The sequence below is a fragment of the Stegastes partitus genome, unplaced genomic scaffold, assembly GCF_000690725.1.
Source record: "Stegastes partitus isolate 25-593 unplaced genomic scaffold, Stegastes_partitus-1.0.2 Scaffold791, whole genome shotgun sequence".
Taxonomy (NCBI): domain Eukaryota; kingdom Metazoa; phylum Chordata; class Actinopteri; family Pomacentridae; genus Stegastes; species Stegastes partitus.
Genome location: NW_007578522.1, coordinates 133180 through 156133, shown reverse-complemented (window position 1 = coordinate 156133; position 22954 = coordinate 133180). Strand labels below are relative to the sequence as shown.

The following is a 22954-nucleotide window of genomic DNA, read 5'->3' as shown; positions in this document are numbered from 1 at the left end:
TATGAAAAGGATTAGAAAATGAAATTTTTCCTCTAAAATCCGATTCCATATGAGAAACACTAAAATGAATCAACTGCTAATGTCAAAAAATGTAATCGATTTAGTGGCAAAATTGATTTTTTTTAATCGAGTTGGCATAAAAACCTGACCTGATACAGAAAAGCAGATGTCACTTTTGGATTCAGCGTTGCAAAAATGTCCTAAATCAGTTTTAAAAAATCCTAGACACCTTCAAAAAATTACTTTTTTGTAACCCAGTGTAGTTTATGTGTTACGGTTTGCCCGAAAAACCTTAAACTACCTCCTTAAAGTATTAAAGAACACCTCTGCCAGCCTCTTTGAATATGAAAATATAGCTCATTTCCAAAGGTTCTACTTAATTACTTCATGCATGGACAGTGCGTTGCATTTGGCCTCCAAACTAGCTGAAGCATGAAGTTCTGCTGGTATGTTTTTGTTTTGTGAAAGTCAAAAATCTAAGTGAAAGTGGGCCTGAAAACAATCACCCCTCTTCTCAGGTATCTTGCATGTATCTGATGCTACTGGGCATTTTCATCAGTGTGCATTATCTTAACATAGCGAGTGGAAGGAAAACATCTCATCTCATCAAAGTGTTATTTTGGAGATTGCGGTAATTTTCAGAAACCCCCCCAAAGGCACCTTGATGTGAGCTGAAACACTGAGCAAACAGAAGCCGAGTACGCGTCTACTTAGCGGATACGAGTCGGATAATAAAACACGAAAAGGAAGAAAATTATGTCAACAAGGAAATAGTAAAGTTGTTCATTAAGAACAGCGCACAGGCAGCTGGCATATATAAATATATATATAAAAACACACAAGCAGGGTGAGTCAGCATGCATTTACAGAGCATTAACCCATCTGCTGATCCGGTCCTCGTAAAACAGACTTATGAGCCTCATGAACTTTATGTGTGCTCATCAATGGCTTACAAGAGGCTCGTAAAATTAAAGGGAAGAAAGGAGAGGGGGGGAAAAAAAAAAAAGTTCAAAGTTAGCGGCGCATTTTTGGCAAGTTATGATAGAAATTTGTTGGAGATAAAGCGCAGCGGCAAGGGCAATAAAGAAGGAATTAGCGGCAACTTGCGCTGTGTATTCAGATCAGGGAGTCGCAAATCATGAAATAAACAAAGTCACAGGTGTACAAAAAAATAAATAAAAATGTGACTCGCTGGGCCAAAAAGGAAATGATAATGAATCACATACACGATAATTAATATATCACTGCTGTTCCACTCTTCTCAGGAATGAAGAAGTGGAGATGCAGAGGGGAGTGATTAAAAGCAAATTAAAAGTATCTGCATGAATAGCGCTTCGTCGTTAGCCATTCACTGAGGGTTTCAAAAGTTTTTCCTCATCAGGCAACTACACGTCTCCGAGGACCCCGCTGACTAACAAAAAAAAAAACCTCAATCTAGATAATGTTTAATTATTCTCTCTATCTCACTTTATTAGTACTTCATGCTCAAGTTGAGTGTTCCACATTCACACACGGACATGTTTCCGGCGTTTCAAAGGATATTACACTGACTTGTGCTCATTTTCTTGAACCAATCAAACCAAAAAATGCAAAAAAAGTTGACATGATGGGGACTTAGCTGTTGTCAGATCCTCTTAATGCGACTGCAGCCTACGAACATGCACAGTAGTAAGACGGAGGAATAAATGCAAAGCTTTTCTGTTGTTATTGCCATTTAAACCTGTCTTTAAAGGACCAATTCACCCAAATAACAAAGTACTACGACAGTATTTCGTTGATTTGCCCAGAAATCTACGTGTTTGTAGGTTTTTTCATTCTAATTTTTCAGATAAAGACTTAGAAGCTATGACAGGGGGGTTGTAAAGTACAGTCGTGACTCGATAATCCGACACTAGATGTAAAGCCTTCTTCTATGTCGGATAGCAAGGCTGTCGGATTGTCAAGACGGAGGTTAAGATACGAGGAGGGCTTGATGCTGGAAGGCTCATTTGTTGTTAATATTTATTGTTTTTAGGTGTTATAATATCTAGTGTATTGTTAGAAGACTACACATCGCTGGATTTCACGCCCAACTGACCGGTGCAATTGTGCACGGGCCCGTCGGTTGACATCAAAGGTAAATACATTCAGACAGCAGGCTGAAGTGATCCAGATCCGATTTTTTTTCTTCTCCTATGCGACCTGTATCTGGTCTTTTCATGACAGTCTGAACAACAGAGACCCAAATAATGATGAATATCCAAATATTCGGCATGGTTGGGGGCCACTTCAACCCCGGGGCAGCGCTCTGACGGAGTCGAAGTGTCCGCAACGCACAGGCAGAAATTAGCTGCTGATGCTAGTTTAGTTAGCGCTCACACTTCTGTTTCCACCATCAGTGGTGGTGGGGAAGTGGCAGATACGCTCCACCATTACCATCCATGTTTACTTCTGTAAACACTGAGCACGCTCGCTGCGTGTGACGTCGTCGTGTCCTCTTCTGCACATGCGGGACACTTTTGGGTCGTATGAAGTTCACACANTTTTTCATTCTAATTTTTCAGATAAAGACTTAGAAGCCATGACAGGGGGGTTGTAAAGTACAGTCGTGACTCGATAATCCGACACTAGATGTAAAACCTTCTTTTGTGTCGGATAGCAAGGCTGTTGGATTGTCAAGACGCAGGTCGAGATACAAGGAGGGCTTGATGCTGGAAGGCTCATTTGTTATTGTTTTCAGTTATAATAACTAGTGTATTGTTAGAACACTACACATCGCTAGATTTCACGCTTAATTGACTGGTGCGCTTGTGCACGGGCCTGTTGGTTGACATCAAAGGTAAATACATTCAGACAGCAGGCTGAAGTGACCCAGATCTGTTTATTTTTTTTCTCCTATACGACCTGTATCTGATCTTTTCATGACAGTCTGAACAACAGAGACCCGAATAATGATGAACATCGAAATATTCGGCATGGTTGGGGGACAACTTCCACCCGGGGCAGCGCTCCGACGGGGTGGAAGTGTCCAGAACGCACAGGCAGTACTTGGCTGCTGATGCTAGTTTAGTTAGCGGTCAAGGTTCTGTTTCCTCCATCGGTGGCGGCGGGGGAGTGGCAGATACGCTCCACCGTTACCATCCATGTTTACTTCCATAAACACTGAGCACGCTCGCTGCGTGTGACGTCGTCGTGTCCTCTTCTGTGCATGTGGGACACTTTTGGGTCGTATGACGTTCACACAGCAGATCACATACAAATCACAGTTAATGTGAAATGTGAACGAACTCAAAAAATAATCAGATTTCACAAAAAAATCCAAATTGAGTATTCAGTCCTGCAGTGTGAACGTAGCCAATCTGTGGGATTGTTCACTCAGATAACACGGCGTCATCCTGATTGGTGACATTAAATGTCATGTCGGAGTTGGAATCCAAGGCTGTCGGTATGTTGAGGCTGTTTTTATGGGTTTTTCCTAAAAACCAGTCAGATAGCAAGGTTTTTGGATCGTTAAGGGTCCGATTATCAAGTCATGACTGTATTTAGGTACAGCAGTGCTTGAAGCTTAAAGCCAACATGCTCCCGGTGACGATGCAAACATGCTGATGTTCAGCAGGTCTAATGTTCATCGTTCATCATCATGTCTGTGTGCAAATGTTACGATAAAAAACAACCCTAAAAGCAAAGTAGAGCTGAGATTGATGGCAGTGTCATTACTTTAGCAGGTTATTTGGTCATAAATCAAAGAAGTAGACAAATCACAATTTGACCTGATGATGCTACTGTAGATGAAAAGTTAATTACTGGATTTTTATTAACACTTGTCATGCAAAGAAATGATGCCACTTTGTCACTAGAAGAAAGGTCAGGGGAGTTATGGGATTCATTATCTGGATAACAAAGGCATGGTATTTGGACCAAATCTCAAGGCAGTCCACTAGGAGGGGAATTGAAATATAATCAAGATCATAATATAGACAAGTACAATATTCACATCACAGGATCTGCAAGTTTTTTGATAACCTATTTCAGAACATTGTGCTGCTGCAGAGACGAACTTGTTTGGCTGCAGCAACAATCACATCATCGTTTTTATTTGGTGGAAAAGAAATGCAAAAATATGCATTCCCACTAAAATCGTGACTCATTTTGCATTTGCACTATTTTTGACACATCATTCAGCCCATTGTTGTTGTAATGTTTCCGTCTCTGGAGTAACTGCATTAATGTGACTAAAAGCTGAAATTATACATCGTCTGCTAACGCTAGCTGTCATAGAAGTTCTATTAGACAGTAGCTGCGGCAGTGACAGTCGCAGAAGTGTCCTTAAAATATGAAAATATTGTGACAGCTCGTACGCTGTCGGCTCTCCGCTGAGCTCAGTCTCTCTGGGGATTTAGACGCAGATCTGAAATACTTGTGTCCAACTCACAATCACGTCAAAGCAAATGCATATCTCAGGCATCAAGGCAGTCGCAAGGACAAAACCCCGGGATGCCCAGTTAGATCAGTATCAGCTGCTAAGCTGTAGCCGGAGTCTATCAAAGCCAGACAGCGTCTCGGTTGTTACGTCCTGCTCGCCGCGCGACGCTGATGGCATCAAGGGGGACATGTGACCCAGCTGAGCTCCAGAGTGTCTTCAAACACCAGATACATGAGATATTATCATTAAATGCACCACGCATGCCACAACGAAAAGACTTGATAGTGCTGCCACAGTCGGTTGTGTTTTAAGGGATTTGATATGACGTGAGGACGTTACAGAGGTGATGGTCCATGAGGAGAGAAAGACGATGTGCAAAAATAGAGTCTTAAAGCCTCAGAAACCAGGATACCCGAATGAAAGAAAAACAAACAAAACTAAGTTAAATCATTTTACTTTTCCTCCCAATCGATAATTGATCTGCACTGACTGTTGCGTTTGAGGTCCATCTTTCCATCTTTGGGTGCATATTAAATATGCATCTTAGTAAAAAAAAAAAAAAAAAAGCTGATCATGCACAATGGGACTGAGGAAGCACTCTGTGCATTACACTGCAGCCTTTGCTTAACCACAATTAATGCCTATAGGAGGAGTGCATTAAGGTATTTCTGTGCAGGATCCCGTGTGTCTGGCTTTCTTTTTACGTTTCTCTCTCTGAGCAAAGGGAAACATTTGGTAAAAACTTGATGAATATTCTACATAAACACACTGATAAAGATGCAGATGCCATAAAGAGATACGGACTCAACTGCAAAAAGAAGTAACTCCATAACTTTAGAAAAACTGCAATGTGGTGCTGCTTCATTTACATTTATAACAGAGAGTTGCCCCAGAAACAGCCCGGGGCTTAAATTTACCATCTGACAAGTTTTTAGATATAATGACTGTGATTTCACAGCGGACCCAGTCAGTCTAAACAACCACAATATGGGCTGTCAGCTGAAGCACTCATTATATCATCAGACTGTTTTAAGCCTAAATAAATAAATAATCCGCCCGGACGCTTCCTCAAGCGCCTCTTCAACAGTTTGTAATTTCCCTTTGAACGTGCCCTTCAAGCGCTCCGTAACAGATTGATTAAAAGCATAATTAGGGAGAAGAAAGACGCCGAGTCGTTCCAGCGTTTTAAACGAATGCAAGCGGGGGAGGCCGGTGCGTCCCTGGAAAAGGATTCGACACTCACCTTCCACAGTCTCTCCACCCGCGACAACTTGCGTGTTTTCATGGCGATGGAGAGGCAGCATATGGAGCGGCCAGCGTGAGGAAAAGAAAGGACTGATGTGGAGAGAGCGAGTCGGTGAATAATGACCTGTTCATAAAAGAGACACACCTCAGCTCTCAGTGAGAATAATCCCATAGTCAGCATCCCAGCACTAAGTTCCACACTCCACGCATTAAGTTGAAGTGCGTGCCCTCGTGGTTGCAGTGTGTGTGTGTGTGTGTGTTGGCATGAAACCCTGCTCTGCACTCTAAAAAGATCACGTCACGGAGGAGACCCCGGCGAGAACCCGACACCTCTCCGGTCGCACCCGGAGGAAGGTTTGCGTCGGATCTCCGAGGGGATATCAGGGCGCCGTCCACGGCCGCGCTAATCCCTGCAACACAAACCCGCAGAGGAGAGCGAGCGATGAACCCGGAGCCGCTTCACAACAATCAGCACTGAACCACTTACCTGGGCCATTAGCTGCATCTTGCCGTTCAGCACAGATCAGCATTACACACCGCACGCCGAGCTGGGCCACTTTACGGCGCTTTTTACCCCGGGTTGTTTATCCTGTCTCCCCTCTACTTTCCCTCCCAGGAGCAATTTACTCACAATACCACCTTTCTGGATTCATAAAAGTGCTGCTCATACGGGCTAGAATTTCTTCAGGGTTTTTTTGGACAAAGATAGTGAAGCTTCTACTTGTATCACCTACATGCTATCTGCTGCCCTTAAGCCTCTGCAGGGATGGGAAGTGCGGCGTCTAATGTGACAGATGCTGGATTGTCTAAGCTTCTTTTGAATAATTGAAAAAACAGAAAATGTTGGATGTCATTGCTCAGAAGCGACAAATTTCCCCAAAGCGTAATTAACAGAAGTCATTTGTATAATTAAAAGCACAGTTAATCGAATTTTTATATTGAAGAATAGAAAACGGCTGCACGCGATGTGAAAGACGCCGCAGTTAATGTCACGACCGTTTCTTCACCCTACACCCCGACTCAGCTGTTTCCCAGAAAGTTTTACAGGTCAAAGTCTTCCCCGGCAATAAAGACACTCGGCTGAAGGACAGGGAGACGGGGAGACAGACAGCCTCTTTGATGAAGCTGATAAGGTGTGTGTGTGTGTTTGTCTCAGAGCGTAAGCCGTAATGTCAGCGCAGCAAGATGTCTGCCGAAACACGTCCCGCAATAAAGACTCTGTATTCCCATGATGCAACAGCCAATCTGGCGAGGGGAGTAACATCAATCATCGCGACTCCGGCTTCCCTGTCTTTGGCGGGGTACGGTTTGACAGGCTGCCAGCTCCAGAATAGCAAATCACTCAATAGCGCTCCCCGTTCTCTCCACCTCCGCTGCACCAAACAATCATTATCTCTCCCCCCCCACCCTCCCCGTCTCTGTTCTGCTCCATGTGAGCTCCACACTCAACATCATCACACGAGTCAGAGCCGGACTCCCAGCAGCTCGCGGGAAAGCAATCTTGTGCCGCCGTCCCCGGAGCTCGGGCCCTCATTCAGACTCCTGACTCCCGACTTACAGGAGCAGAGAGAGAAATATCGACTGCAGACGATGTTGTACACACAGCGGAAAAAAAACAGCTCTGCAATACAGAATGTGGCTGACAGGAGAAGTTCTCCACGGTGACAGTGACCTACATGTGCCTGTACACAAGAGGTTTGTCAACAGGTACACACACTGACACACACACACAACAAAGTACCGCTACAGGAAGTGACCGCGCTGAGCTTTTCTGTATCCGACGCAGTAACCCACCTTCATGGCTGCAAACTTTTCTTTCTCCTGTCGCTCCTCTCAAAACTAGAATGAACTCAAAGGTGTGGGGAGGATGCAGCGTGAAAACCTATCTCATGTGTTATTCAGCAGAAGACTAAACCAGAGCCTGGAGGCAGGAGAGCAACCCACGTAGCTCTGGCATCGCTTGTGTGAGCGAACCTTTATCTCAGCAGACGCTTTGACTCGACACAGGTGCTACGACCATAAAGGCAGCGTTTCATTTAGAGCGTTTAGGTTCAGCGACACGGATGACTGGAGTGCCTAAATGCACCACCTTCCTCCTTAACGTTACCAGGCACAGCTGTGTCTGATGGGAGCAAAGTCCACCAACACAGGGGCTGTGAAGTGGCTCTTCTGCTGAATATATGTCGTATTTTAGGTTATTTCACAGTCAGAGTTACCCATCCATCCATCCATCCAATATCTATAGACTGCTTAATCCTCACTGGGGTCATGGGGGGCTGGAGTCTATCCCAGCTGACTTAGGGTGAAGGCAGGTTCACCTGGACAGGTCACCAGTCTATCACAGGGCTACACTTAGAGACAGACAACCAAGCACACTCACACTCACACCTACGGACAATTTAGAATCACCAATTGACCTCAACATGTTTTTGGACTGTGTGGGAGGAAGCCGGAGAACCCACGCTGCACAGGGAGAACATGCAAACTCCACACAGAAAGATCCTGGTGCCCCCACTTGGATGAGAACTGGCGACCTTCTTGCTGCGACGCAACAGTGCTACCAACTGCACCACCTTCCAGCCCCAGAGTTACCTAGTGAGTCCGAATATTTTAAACACAGAGAAATGTGCAAAAAATACAGAGAAAAACGTAAACTTTGGCGGCGCTGTGGCTTAGTTGGTTAAAGTGCCTAGTAAACAGGAGATCCTGGGTTCGAATCCCAGCCATGCTTTTTCCTGAATTTCCCTCTGGGATTAAAGTCAGTCTAAGTCTAACCATCGAAGCAAATGGTAATAGTTTAAAAACACGCTTGCAGACTTAATGTCAGAATGCTCACATGCTGATGCTTAGTAAGTGTAATGTTTTCTATGTATATATGTAATATAAAAATATTAACAGCACTGCAGGAAAAAATTTACTTTAGTTTTTCAAACAATCTAATTTTATTTTACAGATTTTTCCAATGTTTTACAGTAAATTTGCACTATTTTATTCTGCTTTTAAATCAGCAGAAATGTTGAAATCTTACAGATATTTGCTGTTATCTTAAAGAACAATATCTATATTGTGAACTGAAAAAATTAAATATTGAAGAAATTTTCCAGATTTAGCTAAATGACAGTTAATATCTAGTAAAACCACAAAAAAAAAGTGTTCATTTGCTGAAAAAAAAATTCAAAACTATATATAATTTAAGCATCATAAATCTGTAGTCTTATAGTCAAATAGCAGTTTGTTTGTTTACAGTGTGTGGCCATAAAATCTTAGTTTTACTTTATTAAAATCAGGTAAAAATGTGATTATTTTACATATTTTTACCTTTTTTCCCCAGTTTTTAAATGTGTCAGTACTCCACCATATTTAATCATTTTTTGGCAGCTAGATTTTATTTAATTTTTTAAAAGGATTTTTTAAATTTCTTTTTCTGTTATTTTTGAACCAAGTACTATCAGTTTTACAGGCATTGAATTTATGTCATTTTCAGGGAATCAACCGGAGATATTGCCGTCTGGTTTCTTACTACATCCTCAATCCAACAGTGTAGATATTTCATTCTGCCGTCACTAATACATATTTGATATTTTTGTTTAATGCTCCAATTGATCATTAAATTGTTGCCAGTTATTATTTGACGATTGATGTTCCTGCTCTGCCGAGGATCTGCGACTTCAAGCTGCAATATGAAATATTAAATCCCTCCTGAAGCTGGAAGGAAAGATTTCAGTGGTTGTCATCTCAGTTATTTAAGCCGATTCTTTTTCTTTTTTGTGGTTGGAATCGAATACACAAAGCACACATATCCACTCATCGGTCCACTAGAATAGATGCCCCGGCTGTAAAGACAACAAATGATAATGAGGGAAACGAATACGTTGACTGATTCAGGACAGAGATCTAAACATCAACAGGAGCCTTTTTTTGGCAGCACCGCTTCCCTGCAGCTGCTACAAAATGCATGAAGGCCGACTTGTTGCTCCTGTTGTTGCCTCCCTCCAGGATTTACTACGCTGTAATCTGACCCTGCTGACTTTGCTTTTTATTTTGAAATGCTGAGTGTGTGCATGTGTCTGTATCGCCGGTGAAATTATGTGCTTGCGAGCGCGTGTCTCTGATGGGCGTGTCGCTGCTGTATCATGGCGGGGTCGATAAGCGAATCTGCCCATGTGACACATCGGATTACTGCTGCCTGGTCTCAGCCCGGAAAAACACTGCGAGAGGACTCTGGAGAGATGGCAGCTCCGCTCCGCCGCTCTAATTCCAGCCGGCACGAACGCTGTAGATGAAATTTCCTTCACGTGCTTTAAATTCTTTCATTATTGAAGATTTTCCTTTGATAGTTTTCTCGTTTGACTCGGAAACTAACATTAGTAAGCGTGAAGCGTTGCTGCAAACTTACAGGAGATGAGTGTCTCAATTTTAGCATTTAAAAAAAAAAGGGGTAAAAGGGAGGATTCTGTGCTTTGCTTAAAGAAACTTCACCACTTTGAATAAATCAGCTGCTGGCAGTTGAGAGGCACCTGTTACCCTCAGGTTTCACTACGCACCCTCTGCAACCGATATGATAATTTGATCTTTCACCCTCCTGAATTAAATGTCGCAATTAAGCGATGCCGCTGATGACTCTGCCAGAAGAAGGTCTTTATCTGTGTGTGCAGGTCAAAGCGATACCTCAATGTGGCTGATGTTGCTAGGTGACCGCGTGACCTTTCCCATCCTTATTAGAGGTGACATTATCATGCTCTTCTTGTATCAAGATGTGACATTTTTAGCTATGCCAGCTGCTCGGCTTTAGTTGCCGAGGCAGTGTAGGGTAACAGCTTAGTTGTTTGTTTATCTGGGTGTTGTTGTTGTTGATGCTGTTGGTGCATCGTGATAACACCAGCAGCAGCCCGACCATACTCCGAGCTCAGCTACTTCCCTGTGCGTTGCTGCCTATAGCACAGTGCATTTAATTGGAACACAACAGTCTCTAGTGGCAAAACGGACACGGTGCATGGAAAACCTATGAAAAATGGTTTCCTGCTTCTGGTTGGCAAAACAGTCCGCTGCATGAAAGCGGATAGTTTGACAAACATCAGAGTAAACTGATTCTTGATGTAGAAAAACACTGTCCTGGTCTGCATTGGTGATTATCAATTGCAAATCTAATAAAGCTAATCCTCAAAAGGAGTAACACTGAGAACTCTGCCTGAAGTTAAAAAAATATATATATAAAAAGAAAGAAGCAGAGTCATGAACACAGGGAGAATAGAAGATGGGAAGCGAGCTGGGTTAAAAGACGGTTATATTTAGCGGCATGCTCATAAAGTTCTTGAAAGCAGCGGAAATCTTTAAGATCCACAGCGAAGTTACATCTGTGGAGTGAGTTAATCTCCTGTGAAAAGACGGGAAGGGACGTGACTGCCATCGTCAAGCCGCAGATCACAAACGAAGGCTGACAAAAGGAGTGATTTTCTTTGCCGCATCTGTATTTAATCGGCTGAATTTCAACTGCGGTTACTGTTAAGACGAAACAAAGCGAAGGGGATGTAATGTGATGTGAATAAAATTGATATCAGAATACCCACATGGAGGCTTAATGACAGCTGATGATGTGTTTGCTACTTCAAATGATCTTCAGAGCAGAAAATCTACCACGAGAGACTGAAGCTCAGCATCATCACAGGGTAATAAGGCTTCTCTGTATTTAAACACTGACTAATACCCACTGTCAGCTTGTGTAATAATACAGTAAATCATCAAGAGGAAGAGGGACAGTCAAACAGCGAGGCAGCAGCCCGCTGATGTGCTGTTGACAGGTCCGTGGAGGTGGCGGCGGAGCGGGAGAGCAGCGTAGCGAGGGATGATCGATGCTGTGTCAACAGGGTGTTGAGGTGCTGGGCAGGGGATGGATGACCTGTTGAGATGCCCTCTGGGAACAGAGGAGCCAAAAGAGAAAGGGAAAAAAAAAAACAAAAACGGCAGGTCGATAATGAATAAATCTGTCAGCAGAAGTCTCAGAAACAGAAGGAGAGACTTAGGAGCCAAAGGGCCTTGACGAGCTTCAGAATGAAAGCAAAAAAAAAAAAAAAACCCACGTCATGGTTATTACGGCGGACACAGTATGTCGCGTGACACGAACGGAGGGTGCTCATTGTGCAATGTGGGAGCTGCGTCATCTCCAGATGGCTGTCGGAGCCACCAGCGAGGAGCGGCGTGTGTGTTCCAACAGCTTACAGCCTCACCCTTTCCACCTTTGCAACCATGGCAACGTCGAGCAAGAGGTCCTGCTGAGGAAGCTTTGTTGTCCTGAGGGGAGGAGCTGCTCTGGGTGACAGCGTGTTTGCCTGGCGTGCCCTTTGCTGCTAGAAATGCTCAGCAGAACACACGTTATTAGTGGTGTTTATCTTGCTTTTTTTTTTTTTTAAACCTATTTTATAATTCATTCAATTAATATGATTTAATTGCATTACTTTTGTAAATGGCTTTCCCCTGTCACTTACTATCAGTGCATGACGTTGCAATTTTTCGATGCGCACGCCAGGCTCGTCTCACACAAAAACGATGTCCAGATATTTCGAGTTGGTTTGCGTCTTTGTTGTTTCCACAAATAAGCAATGTATAGCAATTAGGCAGCCTATTAATACCTGCTGCTCCCATTTGCAGTAACCTCTACATCACAGCTCTACATCACGGTCAGAAAAACTCTTTGCCTCAATCATACACACCTGGCCTCATTGACCTGACAGTAAAATGCTCTCCTACCGGAAGCTGCCAGTGCAACCCACAGTACAAACAAACCTGTATTGCAACGAAAATTAATGAATAAACATATTAGTAAATGGCTGTTACACCTTTTTTTTTTTTAAAGCTTTATGTAACTTCTTACTTGTGGTTGTATCTTGCATCGTAGCTCAACATGAAGTTGTGAGATGAGATGTTTTTAAAGCTGAAACGCTTGTGTCACTGGGATCCTTTGGGTGGTGTGGGCTGCAGGGTGGGGCCTCCATGGATCAGACTATGAATGCATGATTGGTTTGAAATGCTGTCATGTGTGATGACACAACCGTGACGGGGTCGTGGCATGTTTGCTGATGTTGTCAGAAATTGTGAAAGATGGGTTATACGGAAGAATTTTAGTTGATTTTTTTGTGTTGTTAATATTCCTGATAGCCTCATTTCTTTGTTTTATTACACACCAGCATTTCCTACATTATGTTACCCCCTGTTAAATGTTCTGGATGCTAACAGTCATGCTCATTTTGCCACATCATCACAAGACCTACACACAGTGTTATCACCGAATGAGAAGGATCTGGTGGACAGGACGTCTCGTGCCGTAATCAGGAGATGATGAGTTGCATTTGAAGGCAGCATCCATTCACTTGTCAGTTGTTTAAATGAAGAGTTCATTTGCAAAAACAGATAACTCCATCTTCACAAACCTTCAGAAAACCCACTTTTCCATCATCTACCCGAGACAACATCAATCAAACTTAAGTTATCTCTATTTTTGGCATTTCTACTGAGTCAAATCCACTCAGCTTCAGTTTGATTGATATTATCTCAGGCAAACAACAGAAAAATAAGTTTTCTGAAAATCTACAAAAATGGAGTTATCTGTTTTTGCAAATGAACTCTTCAAATGTTGAAGCTTATGGATGTATATTTCCAAAAATGTTTATATGAATACCGTCCCAATCCACAGAGGAGTGCCACAGAGCATTTCAGCACCCCTCGGTTTTTTGATTTAGCTTTTGCTTCTGCAACTTTATAGAGTTTGCTCGTTCGTACCACTTTCATATCGTCATTCGAAGCAAAAAAAGCAGTAAAAGCCCACTTTCCATTACCTGCCCAGCACATAACCGTGCACCGATCAGTAGCGTTGGGACGGTGTCGAGCATTTAGCAGATATTTCCCCAAAGAGTCGGTGGAGACCAACAGCAGAGCCATAAGCAGAGTGAATGGTGGCCTCATCATGGACACTCTAAGTGAATGTTAATGCTGTTCTCTGTGCACTGAATGTGTAAACAGGCCACTGCTGGCTCACAAGTTTGTCCCAGCAACTTGAGACTAATAACATATGAATGATCGCAACTTGCCCCCAAGTGGCCAAAAAAAAATCCATGACCGCAGGTTTATGAACTGACCACATGTAGTTGAGTAAAATAAAGTGAGACTGCCGCTCCACCAGAGTGAGCTGTCACAAGTGAGACGTCTCATCTTTACGCAACATAAAACGACTGATCGGATCCGAACACCATCTTGCATCCATTAAAGCCTGCATACTTAACAAGCACATCTGGCTCGCCGCGCTGCCGAAGGAGGCAGCTCTCTCAGGACACATGATCCTTTTTGGATTAGTGCAGCGAGTAACAAATCCAGTGGCAGCCTTCAGTAAGCAGCCATCACCTGAAGCACGCAGTTAGCCCTGCCACAGAGATAATGAGGACAGCCTATCCCATCTCGCTGCTCTCTTTCTTTTATCTGGCTGCTCTTGTTGAGCTCCGTCTGGCTGATTTATCTGAGCTCCGGACCTCAAAGGAAGCACAGAGCTAAACTAAGACTTGGGAACGGGGCCAAACTGTCTTACTCAGATCTGGAGTATCTCTAAGCAGAAGGCACAGTTAAGTGCATATGAGGACAGGCGGCAAGTGTGAGAGTGTGTGTGTGTGTGTGTGTGTGTGTGTGTGTGTGTGTGCACCAGCCCTGGGCAGTCTCATCCAATGTGAATTAAATTTTACATTCAAAGTCACACAGTTTGGGTGATTTATGATTCACTTCTTTTGAACTCCAATTTCCTGCAATCCAAAACAGGATCACAGAATTAACGGGAATTTACCGTAGAAAAAAGTTGAGGAAATGTAAATGCTCTCCACATGCAACTTTAGCAAATTAATAAAAAGGTGACGGGTGTAATGGTGCTTCCAAAGCGGAAGAGTACGTCCTGAATTACGGCGGTTACGCCACAACAAACACACCTGTAATTACTGAAGAGGAATCATGTCTTCTCCGTCCTCCTCAGGGAGAACGTCACACCTTCTCTGCACTGTAAGGACACCTTGATGGGCTGAGTCAATTTTACCACTAAAAGTAAAATTAAAACACACCTTCAATGTACTTTTACTTCTAAAAATAAAACAAAAAGCAGCCTAGAAAGAGAATAAAACCCCCCACTAATGCATTATGGAACAGCTTGGCACTCTGAGATTAAGTTAGCCCTGTGGGAAATGAGATTTTCACTAATGACTAGTGCTTGTAGTTAAACATGAATTCACCGTTGTCAACACAAAACCAAGCAGCGAGGGCTTCTGTTTTAGCTATTTAAAGGAAGAAAAAATAAAACACAGACTTATCTTGTAACCGTGATGCAAAAGCTTCGAGATGTTGCTCGAGGAAGGAATCTGTGATTTACCTTAATTATAATCCGTATAATGTTCAACTCATTAAACTGGTAGATAAGCTGAATGAAAGCACGGCGTCTCTTTAGGCCGAGGCTGTTTGGATTGATGCTGGGTTTATGTTTCGTAGTATGTGCAAGAACCGGCAGAAGTGGAAATGTGAAGGAAATATTTTCAGAAGAGGTTGGCCTGAGTCTGATCACGTGGGACTGATGTGCTCATTAAAATAAAGTCAGTTCAAGGGATTTCTTTAGTGCATGTACAAAAAATGTCCCAAAAAAAGTCAGTGTTTTACTTTTATATATGACGCTTTTAGATTAATATCACTGCTGCTATAATGTGTATGTGATAATTCACTGCTGTAGACCAGTGGTTCTCAAACTGGGGGTTACGACCCCCATGGGGGTCCCAGGATAATTTCAGGGGGTCACCAGATCATTGTAAAAATTAAATAAATAAATAAATAAATAAAGCCTACATTTATCGAATAAATGTGTATTAAGGCTGTCAAATTTAAAGTGCATACTTATTCCCATTCCTTTTTCGAACTTAATATTACATGATTATGCGATATTATTATTCTTTTTTGCTCTTTTTAAATCTATTTTCTTTTGTTTTTATGTTTTTTTCCCTTTCAGTTATTCACAATAAATTAAATTCATTCATTCATTTAAAAGAATATTAATGTGCTAATGTAAAGAGATTAATCTGTGGAAATAAAACATTAATTTTTATGCATTAATGCACGAACAGCAAAGTTATAACTCATGCCATGTGAAAAATTCACATTGAGGGGTCACAAACACAAACTTATGTTATCTCGGGGGTCGTGGCTCAAAAAGTTTGAGAGTAAACGATCAAGACTGAGCTGATTTTAAACTACTTTTTATTTGTTTCTCTAAAAAATAAATTATCTTTTCATTATCTCAGAACAACAGCTCTGTTTTTAGCTTTGTGATATTGCATTTTGCGGTTAATCCAGGAGGGTTATTAAAAACTAATTGCTAGTTTTCTCTGTTTATCACAGATATTCAAAGTGACCGCGTAGAGATAGCTAATTTTTTAGGGAGCGAAAGAGAATGAAAAATTATCATCTAGAAGGTAACTGGAGTTGTCAGACAAATGAAGTATGAAGTTGCACCAGATTAAAACGCTCACTCTCAGATTTCGACTTTGTGACTTGAGTAAATGTACTCGGTTACGTTCTACCACTCTTATCAGCCGACGTTTCAAAGCTGAGCCAACACACTACAAGGACTGTCTGCTACCTTAGATGCTGCAACATCTTCTTATAACTATCCTCGTCGTTTGTGACCGTGTGTTTTGTCAGTCGTTGCGCTCCTGAGATAAATCTTCAAACGACGTCTGCGGTGGCGGCGGCGGCGGCGTTCGTCAGCGGTTGTGATGTATTTATGTGTGGGTAGAAGACAATCTCAGAACCTGGCAGATGTCACTAATGGCAGGTGTGTGCTTATTATGCTGCCTCCATAGTTCAAGCTCCACATCTGCAGTGTCAACGCCAGGCATCAAAAGCACCACGCTCCTCTATTATCTGCTGCCATAAACGGCTCGGCGGTGGCGGGTCGCCGGGTGGCAGGTGCTGAGCTTTAACACGTGGCTGTGTGGGAGCACCTCTGGAATCCGTGTTGCTTTTCACAGATGTTCTGGAGTCTACCATCCTCTGGGAGGTTTGGAGCCGTGGTGTTAGTTGGACTGAGCAGACGTGTAGCTGTAACTGCTGCTGTAATGGTAAATATTAGCAGCAGGACGTCGACAGACTCGGCAGAATCTTAAGCAGTTAGGTTAATTTGCTTTCTGTTCTCAACAGGCGGAAATATGTTCAATTATTTTCTGTTCTCTTATTTCCAGGCTGCTTATTTGCTCACTGACACACAGGAAGCGGTAAAGCCAACATTGCCGACATCACAGTTTAAGTGCCGGAAACGTTAATGGCAGTGACCTTTAAATGTGTTTGCATCATAGCTGAGAGAATGCAGCCGAAAAAAACATTTATATAAAACACATTATTCAACAAAAAATAGCTAAATAAATATTGTTTTTTTAATGTACACATGGTTCGTGCAGGATTAAAGCCGCCAGCGCCACTGATTTGAGCTCCATAAAAGGATAATGAGAAACTGGATGTTCAAATTAAGAAAGTTTGACTTAATATCCAGGAGTTAAACTGTTTTTAGTGGCATTTTGTAATTATATTATTATTTCTATGGCTCACTGTCATTGTTAGACAAAGCTCAGTGAATTTAATCCTTCCCAGGATTAAAATGTACCTCTATGCATTATTGCTTCCTCTTGTATGTGCAGATCTCTTAAGTCCTTTCCTCTCTCCATCCATGTCTCACTGCAGCTCAGCACACCTGCTCACCTTTAATCTCTGCTTAAACTACTCTAAGCTACACATTTAACAGATACACAGTTCAGCCATACATGTTAGAATCTGAAGAATAATAACGATACAGAAAGCCCCGTCCATATTAATGTGATTCTTGTTTTTAAGACGTTTTTAATCTGTGCGGTGCAGTTTCAAGGTGGAAATGCTCAGTCACAGCGTTATTATGGCTTATTTTGCTCGTTAAAAAATACACAATATAGACACGTTAGCAAGGTAAAATTTAGAATGTCATCGGAGAGAATTTTTTTTTAACCGTTCAAATTGATTTGTTGTTGCCATTCGTACGTTTGTATTTTGAATGTTTGACGGCCTTGGGTACTATTATGTTGTGCTGTTATCTGTTTTATTTGCATTTGTGGTCTGTATGTGCGAGAAAGGTTCATCTTTAAAAAATCAATTTCCCTAAAAGGGCCAACCAACCACTTAAACGAGTCTCGACGAACGCTTGAGCCTATAATGGTGACGTCTGCTTGATTGTATATTCTGTTTATATGTTTACTGCAGTAGGTGATGGTAGCAGAACGTCAGGACAAGTGGAGCTACCTTGACCAGGTGTTTCCCTCTATAAATCCACTGTTCCTCAGTCTGAGCGAAGCTGCACGTCTTTGTTAGCTTTGTGTCATTTAACAAAACTAACATCATGCTGTTCACCATCCGACTGATGATACCAGCTGCCACGTCTTTTCTTATTTCTTATTTTTGTAATATTTTTATTCATGAAGCGCTGGCCTTCGCTCTCCCTCTTTCATCATGGCTCCTCCGTCGGGTCATGACATGAGTCAGACGTCATCCTTCACTATCACAGTGACACAAACAGGCAGACATGTTTACTTTAGCTCGCTGTTGTCTGTCCGTAAAGGAAATGTCGATACATGCCAGGCCACGACGGTGTCCCCAGGCTCCAGTCTGGAGCTAAAATGTCACCATATTTCTCCTTCACATGCAGCGGTTAATTAAGGATGTTCATTGGTTTCTATTTGCAGTAAAGGGTAGTGAGCAGGAGAAAGAACTACTGCTGATATCTCCCAAGGTGACTCAGACTCGACCACAAAATACTGAAGCACACACACACACACACGCACAGCAAAGGAACAATTAATCAATCTCACAACACACACACACACAAACCTCTCCCGCAAACAAAGATGCAGAAGCTGCATGTTGTGAGCTCAAGAGCTCAGACGAACACTGCAGTAAACCAATTAAACAGTTGTTTACAGAAAATCTAATTTTCCCTTTTCCCCGTTTCACTAATTCAGACTTAGCTCGAAAAAGCGCGTCTTGCATTTGAAACCGAGAGATTTTAGAAAACGGGGTGGACAACGGTGCGGACAAATATCTGGACGAATGAAATGAAATTCAGGCCATTTCCAAGTCAATGTTTGCCCTTTCCTTCTGCAAAATAAATGAGAACAACAATAGAGCGGCTCAAACTTTTCCTGAGAAGGGAGGGATTGGAAATAACACTCCTTGAAATGGTCTCCCCATCTCCTGAGGCAAAAGGCAATTTCATGCTCCAGCACGACTCAGAGGGACATCAGGACGAAAGGTGACCTCAAGGTTAACAGTGCAAACCTAATAAATACGTTGGAAAACCCAGCAGTACAATAAAAAAACCCCGACTACTAAAATACAATCTTAAGGCTTAAACGTTAGAGAAAATCCTGACTTTGAATTTGCAAGCGAGGAAGTAGCTCATAAAGTGAACACAGAGGGTCTTAAATGAAAGAAGGAAGTGTGCCTTCTGTCCAGCGTCGGTATCGCTGTTGACAGGCCCCGGGCAGTGTCAGCGTTTAGCCTGTTGCCAGCTTCATCACTTGATTCTCGATGTGACGGACATCAATAATTCAGAGGAGCATCAAGTACGCTTTTGTTTGCTGTAGGTTTGAAATGGTGTCATCAACAAACAAGCTGCACATGTCCTAACAGGTCATCTATCAGGCCTACATGCAGACAGATAGGTTTGCAGGCAAGTCAAGGCCCTCTGCAGGTCATTTCATGAGTTGGTTTATGCTATTTGAATGTCTGATGTGTCTTTGGTTGGAGAGAAAAACAATGCATGCCGAAGAACAGTTCTGCAACGTTCTGCATCGTGCCGTGTGTCGATACTAAGGGACGCAAAGTTCTGCAAACATCCATCCATCCATTCATTATCTGGACAGTTCCCCAGTCTATCACAGGGCTACACTTAGAGACAGACAACCAAGCACACTCACATTCACACCTACGGACAATTTAGAATCACCAATTAACCTCAGCATGCTTTTGGACCTTGTGGGAGGAAGCCGGAGAACCCGGAGATACGCTGCACAGGGAGAACATGCAAACTCCACGCAGAAAGATCCCGGGTGTCCTCAGTGGGACGCAAACCAGCGACTTTCTCTCTGTGAGGCAACGGTGCTAACTACCGAGCCACCTTGCAGCCCAGTTCTGCAAACATGACATTTAGAATCCAAACATATTAGCCATCCTCCCACCTCGTAAACAATTCTAAATCTGCAAACTATTCTTGCCTTTTCTCCGTATTTGGAGTAGGATTTATTCAGTATCACATCTTAGCTGCATGCAAACAAATATCGGAATAATAAGCTCAGTGGAAGCGACGCTCCTAAATCTAGCAGCACTGTGGAGCAAAGCCAAGCACAGGCCAGCAGGGCTGAGAGGAAGTCTGTTCAGCTACAGGTCTCCTTGTGGTTTCTTTCAAAAAAAATAAAAAAAAGTGCAACTTATTTCTCAAAATGCGCATTTGAAATTAGAGACATTTGGCTTCTGGGTTGGTGTCTAGCGCTCACCGAGGGGGCCTGTAGCTTCATTCATCTCGGGAACGTTTGAGTGATGTGGCAGAAATCTGGAGTCTATAACCAAAACAGTCTGTGCAGTTTCAGCACCACGGTCAGCACCAGCTCTCTGCAGACACAAACCCCACACACACCGCTCATCTCCACATCAGCAGCAGCATCTGTTAGGAAGTTCCTCAAAAAAAATCACAGCAGCTTTTTCAGGCCTTCCTGGCAGATGAGCAACAACACGGCACAACACAGCACAACAAGAATTCCAGTAAGAGAGCAGCTGCCTTAGAATAAACACCCCAAACTTTCCTAAGCAGCCTGTGAAAGTGAAACCAATGAGGGAGCTTCTTTATCCTTCAGGGATTCACTGCTCGGCCTGCGTGTGTGTGTGTGCGTGCGCGTGCATGTGTGTGTGTGTGTGTGTGTGTGCAAGTCTGGAGAAGAAGCATGATCTGAATTATACATCTGGAGATTGTATCATAGTGGGGTATTATGCTGCTAAATAAATAATAAAGTGTCTTACATCCTCATCCTCCCGCACGCATTTTTTGCGGTACTGGACGTGAGGTCTGCCGTCGCCGACTTGCTGAGGGGTCTTCGCTGCGTTTTCCTCGTCTGCAACCTGTCCACCGAGAAGGTGGCTGGCCTCAGGTGGGTGCGGAAAGGAATTGGTCGTATTGATCTTCCCGGTGAATCTCTGATACAGTGAAGCCATAATATAGGTCCAGTTCAGATAAAGCAACTCTTTACAGCATGTCAGAGCCACAAACAATTCGGGTTTAGGGTGTTTTTGTTGTTGTTGTTGCTGTTTTTTTTTGGACAGTCTATTGGTTTTCTGTGCGCTTCGAAGACAACCGATGGCAGGCAGCCAGTTTTCACCACCGGGATGGAACAAAAAAAAAAAAAAAAAGAGAGAGAGAGAGATAAGGTGAAGACACTTGGCTAGTAAATAAGCATCTGTGACTCACAGCCTGGAGTGATGGACCGACACAAAGCGGAATCCTTCGCGGCGATGGTCCCTTTTAAGCTTTGTCCGGGCGCACGGCAGACTGGTGGGCTGTAGGTGTCAATAGTTGCTCTCTTCTGTATTCACAACACGTTGTCTCTCCTCTTCAGTTTCCTGGTGCCTCCTTACAGCGAGATAGCGGGCGGATGCGCTGAGTTTTCCATCAGATATTCGATCCCCTCAGCAGACTTCCGCGCGATTGTCCGCAAAAAACAAAAGGAGCCAAAGATAATGAGTCTTTGGGCTTTTTTTTTTTTGGCTTTTTTTTTTTCTGCCGGACTGTCCTCACGCATGAACAAAGTGTGAAGGACGCAGAGAACCACGACGGTACTCTCTCCGCAGACGCGCTCTGCATGAGAAGTGACCAGCACTGAGAGAGCAGCTTCTACTGTAGCGCTACTGTCATTGCCCCGCTTTGTGTGCAGCTTTACGCACCGAAATGCGCCGGCGATGCACAGTTTCACCCGTTTTTTGCTTTCATTTAAAGGCTCTAATTGGCAAGTCTAGCTCATTTATGATTTCATCAATGGGGTGGGGGGCGAGAGAGAGAGAGAGAGAAAAAAAATTGTCTCCCAGATGATTGCATATGGTCCCAGGACGGAGCTTGAGTGCCTCAGTGTGGCGCTCCGGGTTAGGGCAGGCTGACCACACACCTCAGGTCTGCTTCAGGTGTAAGACAACAAACATCCTGCCAGTGTTTTCTTATAAGATGCACCTTTTGCAAAACAAGCCTGCTATTTAGATTTTTCTAAAGTACACAGAGAACACACTCACATCCAGCCAATATTTAACTGCACAGAATTGAGATCATTTTATATTTTCCATCACTACCATCAAAGTTGCATAAACCTCTCTCTCTCTCTCTCTCTCTCCTGCAGCACTTTAGAATCTCACAAATCCTTTTCTTTAAATCCCATCTAATGATTCGAACCATGAAAGTGTCTCCTCCTCCCCTTTAATTTATGCAGTTTCCCCTCCTTCTGTATTTTTCAGTCAGTTCACATCCACAAGTGTTATTCAGCTCATAACATTGCAAGTGATTTCATGCTTGAGACGCTCACAGAAGGCCACGGCGATGCAGCCCTTTGGTAAATGCAGAATATTGGCTTATACGTGGCGGGAAGGAGGAGGAAAGGCTCAAAGGGGTCAAAGTGTTAAAATCTCTGCCATCCTTGCCATGAATGCCACAGGCGAGCACACCAGCAAGCCTCTCACTGTGTGACAGCTCCAACTATCACTCCACCGGGGCTGAGCTGTAGTTCTGTGAAATAGGTCATCTTCACAGGGGTACAACTTCAAAGCAGCGCTAAAGCACAAGCTCAAAAAAAAAAAAACAGCTCCGCGCACATTCGGCTCAATACCGCCGCTTTTTTTTTTTTTTTGCATCTGCCATTGAGTGAAATCAAGTTCATTTTGCAATCATTTGCAAAGCGCCATCAAGGTGGACTGACTACGGCGGTAGAAACGAAAATATTCTGTATTGAAGTTTCGAACAAAGAGCTAGTTTCAATTAATTTTCTTTTACAAATGGTGAGTCATCTTGAGCTCTGAAAGAACTGCTGGAGGCTCATTGATTCGTGGCTTGAATTATGAATGTAACCCTCAAGAATCATACATGTATCTGGAATACAAAACGTTCATTTAGACGGTTTGGACATTCGTTTAGAAACAAGGACATCAGCCATTACTGCCTTTGTCTCATCAGGTTGGTCTCCATCCCTT

At 43.1% G+C, this 22954-nt stretch overlaps 1 protein-coding gene across 1 annotated transcript in view; it reads right to left on the bottom strand.

The window, feature by feature from the left end:
• Window positions 1-20941, bottom strand: part of LOC103364898 (dipeptidyl aminopeptidase-like protein 6) — a 77320-nt gene extending 56379 nt beyond the window's left edge. The window contains exon 1 of the mRNA XM_008292186.1: window positions 20750-20941. Coding sequence (XP_008290408.1) covers window positions 20750-20941 — 192 coding nt within the window. The remainder of the gene's footprint in view (window positions 1-20749) is intronic.
• Between the last annotated feature and the right edge of the window lie 2013 nt (window positions 20942-22954).